At 43.8% G+C, this 19,400-nt stretch overlaps 5 protein-coding genes across 5 annotated transcripts; 3 read left to right on the top strand and 2 right to left on the bottom strand.

The window, feature by feature from the left end:
• Nucleotides 1–494: 494 nt before the first annotated feature.
• On the top strand, nucleotides 495–4,548 carry ssu72 (SSU72 homolog, RNA polymerase II CTD phosphatase). The gene is made up of 5 exons (XM_040203007.2): nucleotides 495–862; nucleotides 1,660–1,803; nucleotides 3,173–3,312; nucleotides 3,513–3,631; nucleotides 3,971–4,548. The coding sequence occupies exons 1-5, from the start codon at nucleotides 783–785 to the stop codon at nucleotides 4,070–4,072; spliced, it is 585 nt and encodes a 194-aa protein (XP_040058941.1). The 5' UTR covers nucleotides 495–782; the 3' UTR covers nucleotides 4,073–4,548.
• Nucleotides 4,549–5,866: 1,318 nt separating this feature from the next.
• Nucleotides 5,867–7,087, top strand: LOC120834759 (transmembrane protein 240). The gene is made up of 3 exons (XM_040203009.2): nucleotides 5,867–6,098; nucleotides 6,576–6,754; nucleotides 6,906–7,087. Exons 1-3 carry the CDS (start codon nucleotides 6,013–6,015, stop codon nucleotides 7,046–7,048), a joined length of 408 nt encoding a protein of 135 aa, XP_040058943.2. The 5' UTR covers nucleotides 5,867–6,012; the 3' UTR covers nucleotides 7,049–7,087.
• Nucleotides 7,088–7,926: 839 nt separating this feature from the next.
• Nucleotides 7,927–13,092, bottom strand: atad3 (ATPase family AAA domain containing 3). Its single transcript, XM_040203002.2, has 16 exons — nucleotides 12,588–13,092; nucleotides 12,021–12,097; nucleotides 11,517–11,618; nucleotides 11,341–11,400; nucleotides 11,186–11,255; nucleotides 10,930–11,095; nucleotides 10,609–10,678; nucleotides 10,272–10,427; nucleotides 10,121–10,177; nucleotides 9,917–10,042; nucleotides 9,702–9,826; nucleotides 9,548–9,599; nucleotides 9,368–9,438; nucleotides 9,091–9,258; nucleotides 8,754–8,862; nucleotides 7,927–8,612 (listed from the first exon to the last, which is right to left on the bottom strand). Exons 1-16 carry the CDS (start codon nucleotides 12,775–12,777, stop codon nucleotides 8,196–8,198), a joined length of 2,016 nt encoding a protein of 671 aa, XP_040058936.2. The 5' UTR covers nucleotides 12,778–13,092; the 3' UTR covers nucleotides 7,927–8,195.
• Nucleotides 13,093–13,297: 205 nt separating this feature from the next.
• Nucleotides 13,298–15,842, bottom strand: mrpl20 (mitochondrial ribosomal protein L20). The gene is made up of 4 exons (XM_040203000.2): nucleotides 15,338–15,842; nucleotides 15,017–15,127; nucleotides 14,604–14,681; nucleotides 13,298–14,508 (listed from the first exon to the last, which is right to left on the bottom strand). Exons 1-4 carry the CDS (start codon nucleotides 15,422–15,424, stop codon nucleotides 14,335–14,337), a joined length of 450 nt encoding a protein of 149 aa, XP_040058934.1. The 5' UTR covers nucleotides 15,425–15,842; the 3' UTR covers nucleotides 13,298–14,334.
• sdhb (succinate dehydrogenase complex, subunit B, iron sulfur (Ip)) lies at nucleotides 15,828–18,939 on the top strand. Its single transcript, XM_040202994.2, has 8 exons — nucleotides 15,828–15,966; nucleotides 16,484–16,617; nucleotides 17,097–17,182; nucleotides 17,511–17,647; nucleotides 17,802–17,918; nucleotides 18,007–18,108; nucleotides 18,204–18,326; nucleotides 18,448–18,939. Exons 1-8 carry the CDS (start codon nucleotides 15,895–15,897, stop codon nucleotides 18,529–18,531), a joined length of 855 nt encoding a protein of 284 aa, XP_040058928.1. The 5' UTR covers nucleotides 15,828–15,894; the 3' UTR covers nucleotides 18,532–18,939.
• The last annotated feature ends 461 nt before the right edge of the window (nucleotides 18,940–19,400 follow it).

Below are 19,400 nucleotides of genomic sequence, written 5' to 3'. Positions count from 1 at the left end.
GGAATGCATCATGACATACATCATCGTACATAAGATAGAACAATAAGTCCAGCGGGAAGAATGAACACAACAAGAAAAATACAACAATCAAACAAACAAAACTGCTATTGTGCAGATGCAGTAACATCCACATAGATGCAAGGGAACGTATACAACCGTCAAAGTCAGATGTACATTATATCAATAGTGAGAAAACATGAAGTTGTCTTTTCACCCCACTTTTTTTTATATTCCATTGACCTATATAAGATACTAGCACGAACTAAACAGAAAAAGTACACATTTTGCCACTCTGTAAACACGTTGTTAACTTGTATATTAGTGAAGAGTTTATTTGGATTAACCCTTTATTTTACACAGTCCTTTATTTATATTTAATATAGTGTTTTTTATATTTAAAGTAGGCATTTGCTTATATTTTATTTCTTTATTAAATCAACTAACGTTCCACGTCCCTCTGTATTTGATCATTTACATAATTTTAATATATCGACGTCACGTCTGCATGCCTCAGCGTCACGAGCAGGAAACTCCGCCCTCAAATAGCCTCACGTGATAAAGCCGCACTACACCATCGGGCCGCCGCCATTTTAACTTCCTGCATCAAACGAAGACGAGCAAATCGTACAGCATCCGTACTCGAAAACGTCTCGTTATTTAGTGTATCAAAGGGGGTTTGTCTTGGGTCATTGTTTTCTATTTCAGGGATCGAACCGACTAACGTTACACCAGTAGAGCCTCAGACCGCTCCGTATCGTTCGGTAGTCAGCCGGAGGGTCGCTATGCCGAGCCACCCGCTGCGTGTAGCGGTTGTGTGCTCGAGCAACCAGAACCGCAGTATGGAAGCGCACAGTATCCTCAGGTAAAGATGAGCCGCCGAGAGGAAACACGAAAAGGGGGAAGAACCCAAAAAAAACGCCACCAAGGGGAGCCGTGCCGTGTTGATCCGTTCCCCGAGCGGGTTCGGGAGTGACGCCGACACGGCGGCGCTCCGTCGGGCCTCGTCCGCAGTTGACAAAAGGACTCGATCCTTCCGCGCGTCACAGCGGGGCTACTGCGTGCTGTGCGACGCGGGTTTCTAGATGGGTTTATGGTCGCCTGAAGTAAATCCTCACACTGGATTTAGTTTTCATACATTTTGAACGCTTTTAATAGACCAGCCCAAGTTTTTTTTTTAATTCTCCCACAAGTTGACTCAGCGCCCCCTGTAGGGAACAACCCGGAAGGGAGCAACTGCAGCTCGCGCATCATCTGACCAGCAGTCACGCACCATCTTAAAGGGTTGCGTAGATTTACTGTTTGAAGCCGGTTCTTTGTGCTGGGTTGAGACTGTCAGACATTTCACACTTGATCTAGTTCCCCACGGCCTTTAATTTTAAGAGAAAATAAAAACCCATTCCTGGCGTGAGATTTTATTTTTAAATTTTAAAGTTACTTTTTTATTTAGTGGGGGACAATGTAAAATGCCTAATGTTTTTTGTAAATTCACCCTGTGTTGCATGTTTGGGAGGAGGTAATTTGAGAATCTGTCTTAATTGTTTTAGCTTCTACTTTCAAGGTACCAAGGATCGCAATTGGCTGATCATACTTTTTTTGTCTCCAATTCTTTATTCAACATGCAGTTTAATATTTATTGTCTTGTCCTTTTCATCTTTGCAGCAAACGTGGATTTGATGTGCGTTCATTTGGGACAGGCTCTCATGTGAAGCTACCCGGTCCCGCCCCGGATAAACCCAATGTGTATGACTTCAAAACGACATATGTACAGATGTACAACGACTTGGTCCGCAAGGACAAGGAACTGTATCCCCTTCTCACTCACATTTCCACACACGCACGTTTATGGTGTATTCTGGGAGCCAGATAAGTAGACATGGCCTGTGTTCCGGCACGTGTGTCGCTTTTTTAGGTGTTAGGGGCAGCGTTTGAACGGCACGGCAGACGGGACTGCAACGATGAGTAAATCCGATGCAGGGGTTTTGAAATGTGTGACTGATGTATGCTGTATTAAACCCGTGGTAAACAGGGATGCACACTGCTATACAACATTAGCTTAAAGGTTTTTGTGTTACTACTGTTCTTCCTTGCAGGTTTCCCTGCATTTTCAATGTTTTATATGTTAATATTTTTACGGTCTTGAGTAACACTGGATTGCTAGACAGTAAATGACTGGCTCTCTTGTCTTAATCCTGTAATTGTTTTGAATTGTGGTTGCATCAGTAATTTAGTAGAACTGAAACGTAAAATATAGAAATCTAACCACAAGAGATAACCTATCAAAGAACAGTGGTGACAAGTAGACGACACCGACAAACGGGGTTTTAACCAATGTGTGTTAACACAAGCCTTAAGAAGCCCGTAAACTATTGCAGTGGTCTCACTTTCTAACCCAGATGCCGAAGTTGTCTCAGAAACTTTGTCTTTATCAAACCCAACTTCTGAGAAGGTCATCTGGCGTTATTCTTGTTAAATGGGCATTTTGTGGAAATCAAGGTTAAAAATTAGCACGGCTGTGTTTAAAGTCTCGTTGGTATTACTGTATTTCAGGTGTAATTTCCCCATTCCACGGTAGGTTGTCTATAATGAATTGTAAACTCACTACCCTGTGACTTAGAATGTATTAATAGATGTACATGCTACCTATGACAACTATTAATGTGATTTATTTTTAATTTTTTGTATTGCAACTTTGCATGGATTTTTTTAAATATAGTCCACTATTATAGACGATTCACCATGGTGCTTGGTCTTTTCTTTAATTATACATTTGCCATTTGCGTCTTGCCCATGTAGTGACAGAGCAACATATTTTGGATAAAGATTTGGAAACATGGACAACATAACATTTTTAAGGGAAACGGATCTAGTCTGGAATGGTGGTTTGAGAACGTTATGGAAGTGGAACATTTAACTGGTATCTCCACTAGTGCCAAAGCAGTAGTTCTTCCAGACGCCACTAGGTGGTGCCGCAGTTCCTCTAATTAGAATACGTTCTGATACCATCAAGTGAGTAAACCACAATGAAAACAAAATATGCATTCTCATTCAGACATTTTATCATTTCCAGTCTTCTGTTCGTTGAAATAATTTCTCGGATAGTGCCGTGACTTGATGTGTTGTTGGAGGTGTTCCCCTCGCTGCTGCTTTGTTCCTTGACCACCTCACTCCTCAGATACACACAGAATGGCATCCTGCACATGCTGGACCGTAACAAGCGCATCAAGTCAAAGCCGGAGCGCTTTCAGAGCTGCAAGGACAAGTTTGACCTGGTCATCACCTGTGAAGAGAGAGTCTATGACCAAGTGCTGGAGGGTGAGGCTTCTCAAAAGAAATGTTAAATCACTAAATTTATACAGTTGGTAATTCAGAGCCTCTTGCTAGTATTGATTTTGATACTGGACACCACATTTCTGTCCCACAATTATTTGTATGCAGACCCAAGTTTCTACTCCGAGCACTTCTGATTGTGTGGCACACATTTTTTTTAATTTTTTTTATTCATTGCTCCCCAGATCTGAACTCAAGAGAGCAGGAGACTCTACAGTCCGTGCACGTCATTAATGTAGACATTCAGGATAACCACGAGGAAGCCACGCTGGGCGCCTTCCTCATCTGTGAGCTGTGTCAGTGTGTGAGTGTCTGCTACTGGGATTCTTTAACACAGGCAGAGTACAACCAAACATTGTGTTACAAAAGTTATCTATCACATTGTGGTTAGATAAATGCATATAGTCAATATGCGTTAACATCTATATGAAAGCAATATGAATAAAATGCTCTTTAAGTAGACATAATCTGCCGTTGGGTGTAGTTACAATATGGGTGATTCAGTGGTCACATAATGTTGCCAAAGCCACTATAAAGTGCTATATATTCAAAACGTGGTGTGTAGATTGATTTGATTTCATCTGCACGAATTAGTTGTGTGCGTTCAGGCTGTTTTTAACATGTTCCTCCTGCGCCCCTGCAGATCCAGCACACTGAGGACATGGAGGATGAAATGGATGAGCTCATTCAGGAGTTTGAAGAGAAGAGCAACAGGCCGTTTCTTCACACTGTCTGTTTCTACTGATACAAGATAGAGATTTGCAATAAACACAGACTGGGGATCACAAGCAATCAAACATTAGTTTACGGGACACACACACACACACACTTCTTACTCCTTGACCATCTACAGGAAAGTACATACATGTTGTGTGCCTACACAGCCACACTTGCACACACAGCTTTGGGTTAGGACCTAACAAATGGCTGCTGTTGGACATACTGGTGACGCGTGTGTCATGCAGAGGACAGACTCGCTGCTCTCTCTGCCTTTATTTCTCCGGATCAAGGTCTGCCCAAGGTCCTCCCTCCATCCCAGTTCAGTGAAATCACTCAACCATGTCTCCTCTGGGAGAGCCATAACACCCCCATCCCCGAGCCAACAACTGCTTTACCAGTCCCTCTTTGTTTTGTTAAGTTCAGCCTATTAATGCTGATTTTATTTTTCTCCAGATATTATAATTGTAATTCATTTAAGCATACAAGTCAGATTTTTATTCCTGACTTGGGACAGTGAAAGTGTGTTTCTTGGGGTCAGCAGGGAAATTAATTTAACTGAAAGTGTTCTTGTGCAACCATGTGTTGTAGATTAGTTTTTTAAGTTAAAGTGGGTGGGCTGATAATGAATGATCTAACCTAGACCTATCTGAGGCTCTCCCCTGGTGTTTTCAATATCTGCTCATTCATATTTAAACTTTGATATGCAGTTTTCAAAGCATAGTACTTTTTTCCTTTTGTAAATGTTTAAAAATTCAAGCATTGTAATTATTTGCAAATTGCGAGCTCAGCTCAGAGTGCCTGATTTTTCTGTATGTACATATGACTAAAGAAACATCTCTAAAAAAAACAACTGTCACGACTTTTTATTTTCTTTGTGATATTTCATGGTTAGGTGTAAACTTTTCTACCTGCTCAGGGAGTTTACACCAACTGCTGTGACTGCAGCCTATATACTTTATACTAAGCCACTCAAACCTGAAGGCTGCACTTCCCAAATTCCACCAGCATGTCTCCTGCCCCACGAGAGATTTTTTTAGATCACGTTTACACCAACATGGTGGACGCTAATAAAGCTCATTGTTCCCGCTCCCCAAATACACACATCTCATCACAAGTGTGAAACCCACTGTGAGGACAGTGTGGCCAGAGGAAGCAGACTGCACTACAGCTGTGGTTTGAACACACAGGCTGGCGTGTGTTTGCCACCGAGGCCACACAGACAACGCCTTTGCCTGCTCTGTTCTCTGGACTGTATACCGAAGGCACTGCTTTACGATCAGGTGATGCTCAGGCCTACAGCGCATCCAGGGCTGGCCTGAAAAGGGGCATCAAAAAGGCCAAGCACAGCCACAAGCTTAAGATCGATGAGCGCTTCAAGAGCGGCTCTGACCCCCCCCCCCCCCCCCCCCACGCAAATGGCAAGGCATCCTGGCCATCACTGACTACCAGCCATCCAATTCTACCCACCAAAGCAAGGACTAGGGACAACTCTCACCCCAACCATAGACTGCTGAACTCTGCACCAGACGATAGTCCCCCCCCCTGCACCATTTGCACTCTCATGTCATTCATTTGCACCACCATGTCATTCATATTTACAACCTTGCTGCTTAATATTTATACTGCTCCATGTATATTTCTTACACTGTACATATTCTCTTATTTATACTCTGCACTTTATCAGCTCTCTTGGACTTTCTTATGTACTCTGTGCAATGACAATACAGTTGGATCTGATCTAATCTAATATTTTTACTTCCACTTTGTGGTGTTTACAACTCATTTCATTCATTACGACCCCCACCCCCCCTCCACACACACATCCATTACGTGTTACCTGTGATTGGTTGCCCCCCCCCCCTCAGTGACAACCACCGGGAGCCCGGAGTCCCGTCACGTGTCTTTTGCAGAGGAATCCACACCGTCGGGTGGTGTTTTTCTCCCGGAGGAACCTTTCTGGCGGACATGAACGCGCTTTTTGACCGCTTCCACAACTTCATCCTCCCGATAGTGCGCGGGGAGGACGCGGTCTGCGGCTGCACCTGCGGAAGGTAAAACACCGTCCCGCCGCTCTGCATGATGCCTGCCTTTGTGGTGTGGTGAGAGAAGAACTTAAGGCTCGTATTCCATCAACTTTCTTCACTGATTCCCTCAAAAACAGACTCAATAAGTCCGAATTCATTCATTCGTGACCTCTCATCGTGCACGCGCCCCCGCTGTGTGTGACCAGGCGCACCTTTCTGTGACTTCAGGTGAAGTGTCAGGTTAAGAGATGAACTATCAGTCACGATTTTTACCACTAGGGAATTTTAAATTATTGCGGCTCCGGCTGTCCTCCTGTAATAACTAAAACAATCATAGAACACATGTAAAAAATCTACATGATTACATATAAATTGTTACACAAACAGGGCTGCCATTTTCAATCGAGAAAATGTGACATTCTGAGAACTATTCTGTGTTCGACTGTGGATTTTTGTCTTTGCTGTGCTAATTCTCACCACTTGCCACGGCTCCGTCTGTTGCAGGCATCAAGTTTATCATGTTGTTCCATATAATGAGGCCATGGAGGATAACATGGTGAACTGGCAGGAGATGAACGTGGTAGTTGGACTGCTCTTGGGCCTCTGCAGCAGTTTATTCTTACAGTGCTTGCTGAGGATTTGGCACTCACGTGTCACATATTGGAGGTTAGACCAAATATACGGTGAGTGAAGTAAACTGAAGCTAAACGTCCATGTCTGTAAAAGCTTAGGCCTTCCTACTTTGCATTGATTTGACTGAATAAGTATTTCCCCCCAAGTGCAGACACAGAAACACACATTTCACCAGCCCAGCTTGCCTGTCTTTCATTCCAGGTGAGGCTTTCTGGTCGTGGATGCCCAAACTCAAAACAACAAAAGAGCTGGTGAGGAAGTTACATCCAAAACCCACGGAGGACTCCACGGGGAACATGCTGCACATCAATCAAGATGTGCAGCAGAATGTTAATGACACATGACGATGAAATGAGGAATAAAATGTTGTTTTTTAATAACTGAAATAGTCTTTGAAGGTTGGATTGATTACAATACTTTTAAATAATGTTTTGGTTGTTGTGTGCTTTAAAGAATGTCGTAAAGTTCAACCATAGATTTGTATTTACTTGTTAAAACTTGGCTCTTACCCACAATGCAACTTGGTCAGTTGGAAATTGTGCATTGTTGTGGCTGGCTGAAGAGGCTAATTCAGCCCCAACTAAGCGACATCACTTGAGGCATTTTATCAGATGTCTCATTGATCCCTCTTGAGCCACAAAAGGCTAAATTTAAAATAAATACAAAATTGTTTTCCCTTTAAGCAGTAAACACTAAAATAGATCCCCTCCACTGGATTACAATTTATTTTATTGATTAGCATTTCATCTTGCAAATATTTACAGTTAAATAAATCGTTTGGTTATGTATGAACATGAAGACATCATACAATGTCTTTATAATGGGGCTATTTAAAACCAAGGACAGCTCTATGCCCTTGACTTTGCAGAGGACGCTTCCTGAAGCCCTCAGCCATTACTGTGGAATATGGAAATCGCACACGACAGAATCAGCCTCATCCAATTATACGTCGTCTCTGCATGTACCTCTAATTATGTATTGTGCTAGAACCTCTTTTAAAACCATATACACATGATGGAGGTGCTTTCTAATGTTATTGCAAGGTCTGATCTCCAAATGAGCATTTTAATAAGGGTTGTACTAAATCAAGTTCATGCCACTGACTGTTCTAATGTGGCTTGATGGGAGAAAAAAAAAATTGAATTGTTATTCAACTCAAATCAAAGCCACAAGTTGTATAATATCAAGTAACATTATTCTAAAAACAACAGAACCTCTGCAGTTTACAAAAACACAAATCCATTTAATAATTTCCACAGACACACTGTGCACATCACGTATATTATTCTTATTGTAGACACAGTCTGTAAAGTACACTTTTACTATGTATATTTTATTAGAATCAAAGAGCCTCGGGCATTAGTGTTTTGTTGTTAATCGATTATCTGCCCTGACTGCTGAACTCATCCTGTCAAAGATAAGATAAACTACAGACGACTTAAAGGGGCAGAACACTAATCCTTCTAATCCAGGCCACTCGGCATCCACAGTTTAAACTGGAGTTCCATCCTTAGGAGGAGGAGATCCGGTTTTGTCTTCCTTCTTCGCCTCCACTTTGGCCGCCTCGTCACAGTCCTTTCCTACCGGGGGGGCGCTTTGGCCATCTGCCGGCTGGGCGTTGATGTCCGACGGAGGCGGTACACTTCCACCTTCTTGTTCCTCTTTCACCTCGAGGAACGGGGCGATGACGTCCTGGGCCTCCGATGCCTCACCGAGCGGCAGATTGAAGCCCATCTTGCCCCCCCCGGCTGTCGCTCCAGCTGGGGGAAGAGTAAAGGCCTTGGCCTGCGGCTCCTCGTCTCCATGCAGCCAGTCCATCTTCTGAAGGTGTTGCTTGACTGCGTCACCCACTCGAGCGTCAATCATAGCCTCTGTCAGGACGCCATCTTCAGAGGAATAGGCTGCCGCCTGGGAGAGAAAGGCAGTCAATACATGTCTTTTATACATTGAGTCACATGGAGCCTTTTTGAGCCTCATTTTTATATTATGATGGATGGTGTTTTTTTTCTTCTTTTCTTTTTACAACTGTGGATTCCAAATGGAGCATACCTGCCAGGCCACGCCCAGTTTAGAGATCTCTCTTCCGGACATGCCTTCTGTCCGCTTCGCTATGTCGGAGCACTTTTGACCATAGTCAAACTGTGCCAGCTTCATCCGCCTGCACAAAAACACACAAACCGATAGATTAGCTGGTCTGAATGCATGGAGTTGAGTTTTTGGAGTTGGGTCCATTGCGTGTCGAGACAGTTTTCCACTCCTCAAAAAAACCACACAAGTGTGTGTGTTTGAAGTGGACTCGCATTACTTGTTTCAGTATACATCCCTAGTGGCGAGTGACTCGGTGCCTTATTATAACCAGCCGTGTGTCCTGTAGGGTTGTACTCACTGCCTCCCTCCTGTGGCAGGCTGCAGGACATATTTGTCAAAGTACAACCGCACCAGCCTCTCCCGCTCATCGGGGCCTGGCAGAGCAAAATTTACTATTTCGTCAATGCGGTCGTTTATGGCCCAGTCAAACTGCTCTGGTTGGTTACTGGCCAACACCAGCATGAACCTGCCGGAGAAACACAGAAATCAAGCAGCTTAGAGACATAGTCACGGTTGTATAGGCGAGGTATAATGAGGTTACGGTTTAATTGGTGCTGATGTAATTAAACTCTTACTTGCTGCTCTGCTCTCCAGTACGATACAGGAATGCATTCAAAGTGGATCGAAGGTCCTCACTGATCTTCTCCTACAAAACCACAGGAGCAAAGACAACATGTCAAGAGGAATTTGAAATGGTGGGAAAATGTGTTTCACAAAACTATGGTTTCCAGAGAATGAAATACATGCAGACTTACAGTGGATCTCTTGCGAAGGAATGCGTCGGCTTCATCAACAAAAAGAAGAAGTCTGTAACAGCATAAAAACACACAATAGTCTTTATCTGCTGATATTAAAAATCTCAACAGCATCACGGTTTGTATATTTGTGAATTGATATCAAGTAGCCCACCCGCGCCGACTTGTACCGGCCCAGTCAAACACTTTGTGCATAGCGGTCACACCATCGCGGCCCATGGGTGCCACGTCACCACCAGTCATGATCGCATAGTCCATCCCAGAATGCACCGCCAGCTTCTACTCGATGCAAAAACAAATGCCTCTCTGTTGGTAAATCTATCCATTTCTGTCAATGTTTGCGTCAGATGCTCAGTCCCGAGGTAATACCTTAGCGAAGAGCGTTTTGCCCGTTCCTGGAGGGCCGTACATGAGGATATTCCTGTAGAGGCCGTTGTTCTGCCTCGTGTTCCTTGTTGCTATGGCGATATCGCGTACACGCTCTTCCAGGGAAGGCTAGGAGACAGAAATACGAATTCATTTATGAAGTGATTGTAAGCTTCATCCTTTGTGAAGACTTGAATGTCCACTTACACTGAGCACGACTCCCTCGAGGGCATCCTGAGGTTTGCTCTTCAGCCGTTTGGCCGTCTAAAGGGTTCACCAACAAAAAAAAGGATAATCGGCATGTCAGAATCTCCATTCACACAGATTAAGCAGAAAGGGTCAGTTGCTGATCCGTTACCTTCACTGGATGCTTGATTGCCTCCGCGACGGTGAACCGCGACGTTTCCCGCACCAGAGACGGCTTCCCGAGTCTCGCCTCTATGTAACGTCCCGCCACGGCTGTGGCATTTCGGGCGGAATAAACTCCCACAGCCAAAAGGGTCAGTCCTGCCACCTGGTGAAAGAGTTACACGACAAACCCCACAGTTTACTGATCCAAGTCAGCCTTCAGGTTTGCCCTCACCAGTACTACACCAGGTGGAATAGTAGCAGGTAAATACTTCTTTTTTACCTAATTGACTTTTACTCTTTTTTTTTTTTTATTCACTTAATTGATGATGGAATAGAAGCCTCACCGTGGCCGTCACTTTGTCCCAGTCCGACACAAAGGCCCGGAATCCTTCTCCAAACACAGCACCTGCAGTCCTAAGAGCAAACGTACGTCAGCTGTCAGGCCGGATGCCTTTTGGCCATTTACAAGACGCAACTGTCAAAAAAGGCATTTCCTCAACAGAAATGATAACTAACGATATGAAGAGATAGAATTTATTTATCACGAGCGAAAAAAGCTGTTGTAATAAAAAGGTAAAAAGGTAATTGCACGAAGACCCATTAATACATTTGATCTAATCCTCAAAATCCTGAAAACTATTGCGCAATATGTCAGCGCGTCTCACTTTATGGACTCCAGCACCGTCTGTCTGTGTTCTGCGGCCTTCAGACGGATCTGCTCGCGGATTATATCGGCGTTCTCTCGCTCGACGCGGGCCCGTGCTTTGGTCTCGGCCTCGATGCGCAGCAGCTCGTTCTTGTGCCTCAGCCCCATCTCGTGCTCTATCGTTGCTGTTAAACCACGAAACATGAACAACGTCGACCACTTGCTCAACATCTTGAAAATCATCTACGAGACCCGACGGTGGCGAAATTGGGCACCTTTCCGCATGGCCTCCTGTTTATGTACAGACTCCTCCTGTTTGCGCAGGTTGTCCTCGTTCAGCGCTTGCTAAGGAAAGAAAGGGTTAAAATAATGTTGGTGATGCATCTCATTTCTTCCGCAGTTTATACTCTGCACTTGGAGATGACCTCACCTGTTGCCTTAGTTGTTCCTCATATCGCTGTCTGGCCAGCTTATCTTGGTACTGGGCTCTCTGTAAGGACCCGCATACAACCAGTTGTAACCGTACAGCTCAAAATGTTTCATTGCTGCAGCATAATTATGGTTGTTCTTAAAACACGGAGAAGGAAAAAGCTTCTCTGTTCTCACCGCCTGATGCTGCTTGGTCTCCTCGTTGACAGTTTTCCTCCTCTCCTCTCCTTGGATTCGTATCTGATCGCCTTTGAGCTGCTCAACTGCTGCTTCATATTTCTGAATGAATGAAAAAAACAGATTATTTGATTGCAATGGATTGACAAATCGATTCGTTAATGGAAACTACGGCAGAATGTGCTTAATTCTCGGAAAAGGCACAGATGCCCTGCAGCAGATTTAGTACGGACGTTGGTGAAATGGTGGAACGAGCTCTCTGAAGACACCAGGGCCGCAGAGAGCCTTCACATCTTCCGCCGCAAACTAAAGACACACCTCTTCAGACTCTACCTCGACTATAAGACAAATTGTAGCACTTAAATTGTACTTAATGTACTCATCTATAGCAAATTGTAAATCGGCTTATTTCTTGTTTCTTGTTCTTCTTGAATGCACTTATTGTAAGTCGCTTTGGACAAAAGCGTCAGCTAAATGACATGTAATGTAATGTTAGAACTTTACCTTAATTTTGCTCTGATGCTCCATCTGAGTGCTCTGCTCCTGCATTCGTGACAGCTCCAGCGCCTCTTTGGCATGTCCTGCATAGAGATGAGAGGCAACGGCACAAAACTGATTTAGGTGATCGATGGAACATGATGGTCTGACTCTGAATCATGAATCTCTTTCTACCTCATACTGAGACACGAGACATGTTTATATGAGGAACACAGAACCAGAGAGAAATCATTTTGCGGATCACTGCGTGTGATGTGGAACAAGTGGATTTTTGGACTCTGAAGGCCAGCTGGTGACTTTTGAACCCACAGTAGTAAGTAGTCTGAATGAAGGTCAGAGCAGCACAGCATCGACCTCAAAAGGCAACCAGCAGCTACGCCAATTAAGACGTATGAATCCAGATTCCGGCTGCGAAGTGGGGGGCCTCATTATTTTCAGCTGCAACATCAGTGAAGGGACGACCACCACCACCCAAAGCCAGAGAGGAGCTGCATGCTGGAGCAGCATGACTCTCAGTGCTGTTGTGACCAGGAGGAACCTCGTTGGAGCCAGCGGGCTCTGCACAACACTCACGGGACTTGTCGAGCTCCTTGGCCGCATGAGCAGCTCGCTCCAGCCCGGTGGGATCGAAGTTGCTCCATTTGTCCTTGGGTCTATCTCCTCCGCCACTGGAGCCTCCGGACGGCGGAGGAGGTGGAGGCGGAACCGGGAGACCAGGAGGCACCTCCGGCTGCGCCTTGTTCAGACCGAACAGCCACGACATTTTAACGCGGATAAATAAAAGCGAAGTTTAGCCGGTTCCGTGGAGCTGCCGCAGAGCTGTCACTGCACTTCCTCCACACGCGTGTCACGCCGCGACCTACTGCGCAGGCGCGACGGAGGGAGCGGATTCGTTTGAATAACTGCAACGGCGATTGGCCGGTAGCGAGTACTCCGTCTCCTCATTGGCTGTTCGAACGACTGTCTCCAACAGAGGTCACGGATGTAGTCCAGTCCAGACTCGATACGGTAGCCGCGGAGGGTCATGATGCGTTCTAACCAGAAGGACCTTTACTTTTCTCTTGGTTGCATCAGACGGATTTAGTTTGTATGTTATAGGTCATGGACATTGGGTTGAGGTTTGCTTTATACTTGATCTTTTCTTAAGAGTAAATGTTAGAAATGGTAGAATGTAAATATGACTTGTTTCATTGAATAAAGAAAATGTTGTAAAACATTTAGATTAAGTGCATAGTGTGTACGATACATAACATGTTTGAATAGAATCAAGACAGGGAGAAATATATATATCAAAATGTTTAATGAACTAAACATTAAGAGGATAACCACACCACAACAACTTGTCAATCATATATTTACAGAGACACAACACATTAAGTGACAAAGCTTGAGGTCAGTATTCTGCCTCTCCTTCCGAAAACTGCAACAAACCATAACCTCACAAAAAGTAGCATATGCAAAGGACTAGGTTTGTGTAAATTGATAACAAATCCTGTATTAGTATACTGGAGGTATTTTCTAGGCAACAATACAGTCAGGACCGCCTGGCACATGGAAATCTGTGACTGGAGCAGAAGCAGGGTTGTCTGTGGACATACTATTGCTATTCTTTTTACTGCCAAATGCCATCTTGGATTATAATTACATTCTCATTATAACATAAAAGTAGATAATTCCTAAGATATCATCTAATTGACTCTGAACATCATTTGCAATGGGTCCTGAAAATAATTTACTACTATATTTAAGAGTTGTGCATTATCAAGTGTTAGTTGAAGGCAACGGCACGTACATTTGTCAAATCTCTTTTCAGGGACGCAATGCTTTTTGAGAACACGATAGCAGCATGAGTTCCATGTACCACAGTGAGTGGAGAAGCTATACATCAAAAAGCTCAGGGATCAAGGAACAGTTATCATCCACCCTACAAGAGTGTCCTTGAGCAAGATAGCGCATCCCTTTCTTCTTCAGGAACATTGCTCTGTTGGCAACTCTGCTTCAAATATCCCTAACGAGGATATGTGTGGATAACCATGTGAGACTCCCATGTTGACTTGTAATATACACAGCACAGGCAGAAACACAGATCTGGAAGTGGAGAACGTCAGTGTTCCTCATCGGTCTCATCATGTGACGTACCCCGGGTCATTTACGTGGGTTGTTAAACATGCAGCCCTTATAGTATAGTGACATTACATAAAAAAGGACAGCTGTAAATCAAGGATGCGAGTGTGTGTGCCTGAATGACACATTTCATAAACAGCTCCAACACCAGCATTATTTTAAACGACATAACAACTGGATATCTGTAGCAAGTCCTTTACTGCAGCAAAACAACCCGAGAGAAGACACCAGAAGGCTCTTTGCCGTCTCCCAACGCTGCACGAAAGCCTTCCTGTTGGCGAGCCCGCGCCAGCTTTGCAAGCGAGAGGAATGACCGAGGTTCTGTGACGGCTAGATCACTGATGACACGTCGGTTGAGCTGGACGCTTGTCTGTATTGAGGATATAAAATCACATATAGTGAACAACCATCATAGGGAACAGAGGCGGTATTGGTGCATATAGTGCAAAATTCTGCAACACTAACCTTGGTGAGGTTGTGCACAAGGGCGGGATACTTCATGCCGTGCTCTCGAGATGCTGCTGCAATGCGTGTGATCCAGAGCTGAAGAAACAAAAGCAATTACTTCAATTACTTTGTTCTTTGCAAAAAGTTAACATGCCCATTCTGTATCCCGGAAATACACATTCCTGCAGCTGGGATTGGAAGGACAACTAGCTTTTCACAAGGGATGGAACAGACGAATCCCCTCTAGTGGTTCCCAAACCTTTTGACCCCTTAAAAATGAAAACATGTCTACCTGCCATCTAATAAAACAATGGGAAGAGTGAACATGTAAAATACAAAAATAAATTAAAAAAAAACATCCAATTGTATTACAAATTAAATCACAAGCGCCCGCGGTGTGTCCGTTGACGTTTGTATTTCACGAGTCTCACCGTCCTCATGTTGCGCTTCTTGAGCCTGCGGGCCGACGTGGCGTAGACGAAAGCTCTCCGCACCGCGCGCACAGCCAGACTGTAGCAGCGGTTCTTTCTGCCTCGGAAGTGCTGCGTAAGAATCACACTTTATCAGCTTCAAAAGCAGAGAAGAAAACGGAGGCAAAAAAGCATTGTTCATGTCTACACAGCCTGGAGACACTAAATGAGTTCAATAGTCCAACAAAAAAAAAGATTCAGATTGAATTACCAGATTACGACAAGGTACAAATCGCAACAGTTTGACAGCTAACCACTTTCAGGAAATAGCCATGCCCTTACCCGTGCATGTTTGAGAATTTCTTGGTGTTTCCAATATCCGTCTGGTCCACGGCTCCTGATCCAACAAGACAGCGTCAGGAACACCATGTCTGTTCTTTAGATAAACTACTTCAAAACGATATCCTTCCTAAAAGAGTGCGGAGACTATTGAAGTGACCTTAACCAAGCTCAACTAGTAAAGAGACTGTTAGTGAGCAGCATTTCACGTGCTGATTTAGAACTAACAGGTTCGTTTGATTTTAGACCCGCAGCATCTTGAGTAGGTGGGTTCTCCGCTGCACCCGGTTTTGATTAAATAAATTCGCCTAGAATAAGCCGGTGTCGCAATTAAAAAACTAATTCAACTTTGCTATACATACAAATAATTAATGGAGGAGGGTAACGTACAAAATTGCCCCCAGTAAGTCAAAAGAATTATCAAAATCACGCCCTTCTCGAGTATTTGTGAGTCTCAAGGCGGTAGACGTCGGTCAACAAAACACGCGCTTCCCCAGCGTTGTGACGCGACCGCGGTGGCTTCTGGGATAGCAGGTGGCTGAGGTCAGAGAAACTCCAAAATGTCGGTCGCTGGTCTCTCGTCCTTGAGCCGCTGTGGTGTTATGGCGTTCCGCTCCCCTGCAGGATTGGTGGTATGTCAAAAAATCGTCTGAGTAAATTGCCGTCGTTGTCAGTTACGGCTTCTGCCATCTCTCTGCTCAGAGAACGTCACATCAAAGCTAACATCACACTACGTTCCCCACTGACGGGAGATGGCTCTGTCTATGCAATGAAGTCCATGCTACGTAGCAGCTAATAGCTAGCGTTAGCTAGTCCGTACTTTTAACTGTCTAGATAAACCTACTCAACAATAACCTATCGTGTTAATTTATTCTTTATTAGCTGGTGTATGTTCATCTTCAAGTGTCCCTTTGGATGATTCAAATCCGCGTTAATGCCAAACATGGCACAATACAAGTTAAGCATGTAAACATTGTTCAGCTAACTTAACGTTAAGTTTGTTCTAGCAACGCCAACTTTGTATAAGCTAACGTTACGTTTGACTTACTAAATACCTGTTGACCCACTGATATTTAGAGGAGAAGAGTAAACGTATTTAAAGGTGACGTTATTTAGTACGAAAGCCAAAGTAAACCCGTTTCCCGTCAGGCGGTCCGCTTCGCCCAAACAGCCGCGGCTCCAGCAGCTCAACCCCGAGTGAAGAAGTTCCAGATATACAGATGGGACCCGGACACTCCAGGAGACAAACCCCGCATGCAGACCTACGACATCGACCTGAACGCGTAGGTATTCCAGTGTTCCCCCTGACACAAGGTGTCCTGGTATGTTCGGTCCTAATCACAGGTGTGGAGCTGAATTCTTTATTGGGGTGTATTATTGTTCTATTGGCTATTTCTTAAACACCTGAAGAGGTTGAGGTTAAAAATAATTGACACTCCCATGAACGGGAGTTATCTGTGACCTTTGTGTATAGTATTTTAACTTTTTATCGGTGAGCGGTGTGGTGGAGAGAACTGATTACTCTCTGAACAAAAGCCTGCGTATCTCTTAATGTATGCGTGTAAACCACGAGCATGATTACAAACTGACAACAGACTTCAGTTAGATTCAGCTCAGGTGACTCACAGCCCGGCATGTTTCCAGTTCTCTTCTTAATCAGCTTATGTGTATTCTCACAAGCTGTCAATACAAAGCTGCAACCACAAGAGTCCAAACATCAAAATTACTCTCAAAGAAAATATTTTCGTTTTCCTCCTTGTAGCTGTGGCCCAATGGTTCTTGATGCCCTGATCAAGATAAAAAATGAGATGGACCCCACTCTGACCTTCCGCCGCTCTTGCAGAGAAGGTTAGTAATACGTGTTTAAGCTTTACAAATGCGCCTTTAGATAAAATGATAAGTAGTCAATTAAGGGAATAGAATCCACTTGTGTGCCTGCTTATAGTAAGAGTTATGTGGTTGTTTAGGAACATAAAGGCTTGTTTGTTTAAGGTTATGTACCAAGTTTTCTCTGTAGGTTTTATGTTGTTTTTTGTCTACTTATGTGATTAATTGTTCATGCGACCATTTGAAAGATAATGCAGTACAACCTTCCCTCTTTTTCCAAAGTGATGATTTACTAGTCACAGAAACTACATTGGAAGCTAATACTATTTTACTTTTCTTTTTTACGCAGGTATTTGTGGATCCTGTGCAATGAACATTAATGGAGGAAACACGCTTGCATGCCTTGACAAGATTGACACCAACGTTAGCAAGCCAACTAAGATTTACCCTCTACCACACATGTATGTGGTCAAGGACCTGGTGCCTGTGAGTAAATATCCAACACGCCATGAAATTTTGGACCAGCCCTCACTGATGGCAGATTTTACTCCTAATAACTCCTACTCCTAATAGCTTATTACAAAGATGTATTCTGAGACTTGAATTCTGACTGATTCCTTGATTGTACAATTTTTTGCAGGACATGAGTAACTTCTATGCTCAGTATAAGTCTATTGAGCCCTACCTGAAGAAGAAGGATGACTCTAAGGAAGGGAAGGAGCAGTACCTGCAGACTGTGGAGGACAGACAGAAACTGGTACAGCACTGTTTTTATATTGGGACAACATTTTCCAATGCTTTCAAAAGCGAGAATAAATAGCAACTCTGGCTTTCCTCCTACGTAGGACGGTCTGTACGAGTGCATCCTGTGTGCCTGCTGCAGTACGAGCTGTCCCAGCTACTGGTGGAACGGAGACAAATACCTCGGGCCAGCTGTGCTGATGCAGGTGTGTGTCTGCGCGCATAAACATTTAGGAAGTCTGCATGAAGAAACAAGCGCCGCGGATGAAGCGTTTATGGGTCGTGTCCTGTTGTCCTACAGGCATATCGTTGGATGATCGACTCACGAGACGAATTCACAGAGGAACGCCTGTCCAAGCTGCAGGATCCTTTCTCCCTTTACCGCTGCCACACCATCATGAACTGCACCAAGACCTGTCCCAAGGTAACCTGCTGGCACACATCTGCAGCAGCCAAATGCATGCCACGGCTCATGTACATCTTGTGATCTCTCGTTCTGTTCGTGAGAGTGCAGCTAACCCCCCGTCTGCTCCTCCTCCTCTTAGGGCCTGAACCCAGGGAAAGCAATAGCTGAGATCAAGAAGATGATGGCCACGTACAAGGAGAATAAGGCTGCTGCTGTGGTCTGAAACCTCAGTCGTCCTTTTGTACAACACTTCCCTCCATGATGATATTATAAATTGATATGTAAAAATGATTTTTGAGGTCTGAAGGACGGTGCACCGGTCACCACACACTACAGTCAACTGTAATTAAAATGTGTGTGTGGTTCAAGGACTTGGTGTCCACATAAACGCACATGTACAATATGAATGCATGAGAGAGCGAGTGTGTGTGTATGTCTGTGTCTTACATGTACCATAAAGAGAGATTTATCTTGAATGCCGCTGTGTCTATTCGTGCAATCAGAAAACGCAATGCTGCATATTCAAGTTAAAAAGAGTTTTCTTGTTTGTAAACATTTAAGCACTTCCGATCTTCCAGCATACAAACAGCAGTCTTGGTTTTGATTAAAAATAAATAAATTAATGCATCTAGCTGCTTTCTTTGGTTATTATTTGATGTCACTAATTTTACCACACACCAGTGGTTAGAACCTGGTGTCCCATAGATGTCTCCATTGTGCAGTTTTATTTTATGTACAAAGGCACATATCTTGTAGATAGTAATGTCTTAACAGGCCGTACGTCCCCCTTGACCTCTCAAAGCCCGTTATCTAAAGCCCACAAATAGAGAAACTCATAATTTTTTTCATGTTTTTTAGGAAAGTGAAGACCATTTTCCATCTGTACCTCTATCATATCTGAAAACTGTTTAATTGATATTTATCTGCAGAAATATTAAAAAACGTCAACTGAAATGTTTTATTTCATCAATGAAGACGCAAATACTGAAAAATGATCACAGTATAGAAACTAAATCATTTTCAATGACAATACAACCAAATATAAGTTCTTATACATTCTGTTGTCAGGCTGCTTCATTTAGATCAGCTCAC

This window comes from Gasterosteus aculeatus, chromosome 17 (genome assembly GCF_964276395.1).
Source record: "Gasterosteus aculeatus chromosome 17, fGasAcu3.hap1.1, whole genome shotgun sequence".
Lineage (NCBI taxonomy): Eukaryota > Metazoa > Chordata > Actinopteri > Perciformes > Gasterosteidae > Gasterosteus > Gasterosteus aculeatus.
This window is presented reverse-complemented; position numbering and strand designations above follow the sequence as displayed.

What these genes read in the sequence shown, in the direction of transcription:
- ssu72 (XM_040203007.2), top strand. Translation starts at nt 783, where the DNA reads ATGCCGAGCCACCCGCTGCGTGTAGCGGTTGTGTGCTCGAGCAACCAG. An exon ending in GAAGCGCACAGTATCCTCAG is followed by an intron (nt 863 to 1,659) that starts GTAAAGATGAGC and finishes TCATCTTTGCAG; the next exon opens with CAAACGTGGATTTGATGTGC. An exon ending in CTATGACCAAGTGCTGGAGG is followed by an intron (nt 3,313 to 3,512) that starts GTGAGGCTTCTC and finishes ATTGCTCCCCAG; the next exon opens with ATCTGAACTCAAGAGAGCAG.
- LOC120834759 (XM_040203009.2), top strand. Translation starts at nt 6,013, where the DNA reads ATGAACGCGCTTTTTGACCGCTTCCACAACTTCATCCTCCCGATAGTG. An exon ending in TGCGGCTGCACCTGCGGAAG is followed by an intron (nt 6,099 to 6,575) that starts GTAAAACACCGT and finishes CGTCTGTTGCAG; the next exon opens with GCATCAAGTTTATCATGTTG. An exon ending in GAGGTTAGACCAAATATACG is followed by an intron (nt 6,755 to 6,905) that starts GTGAGTGAAGTA and finishes CTTTCATTCCAG; the next exon opens with GTGAGGCTTTCTGGTCGTGG.
- atad3 (XM_040203002.2), bottom strand. Translation starts at nt 12,777, where the DNA reads ATGTCGTGGCTGTTCGGTCTGAACAAGGCGCAGCCGGAGGTGCCTCCT. An exon ending in ACGGTGCTGGAGTCCATAAA is followed by an intron (nt 10,679 to 10,929) that starts GTGAGACGCGCT and finishes GTTTGCTCTTAG; the next exon opens with GACTGCAGGTGCTGTGTTTG. An exon ending in AACTGGGCGTGGCCTGGCAG is followed by an intron (nt 8,613 to 8,753) that starts GTATGCTCCATT and finishes TTTCTCTCCCAG; the next exon opens with GCGGCAGCCTATTCCTCTGA.
- mrpl20 (XM_040203000.2), bottom strand. Translation starts at nt 15,424, where the DNA reads ATGGTGTTCCTGACGCTGTCTTGTTGGATCAGGAGCCGTGGACCAGAC. An exon ending in AGAAGCGCAACATGAGGACG is followed by an intron (nt 14,682 to 15,016) that starts GTGAGACTCGTG and finishes TTGTTTCTTCAG; the next exon opens with CTCTGGATCACACGCATTGC. An exon ending in TTGTGCACAACCTCACCAAG is followed by an intron (nt 14,509 to 14,603) that starts GTTAGTGTTGCA and finishes TCCTCAATACAG; the next exon opens with ACAAGCGTCCAGCTCAACCG.
- sdhb (XM_040202994.2), top strand. Translation starts at nt 15,895, where the DNA reads ATGTCGGTCGCTGGTCTCTCGTCCTTGAGCCGCTGTGGTGTTATGGCG. An exon ending in TGGTCAAGGACCTGGTGCCT is followed by an intron (nt 17,648 to 17,801) that starts GTGAGTAAATAT and finishes AATTTTTTGCAG; the next exon opens with GACATGAGTAACTTCTATGC. An exon ending in GCACCAAGACCTGTCCCAAG is followed by an intron (nt 18,327 to 18,447) that starts GTAACCTGCTGG and finishes TCCTCCTCTTAG; the next exon opens with GGCCTGAACCCAGGGAAAGC.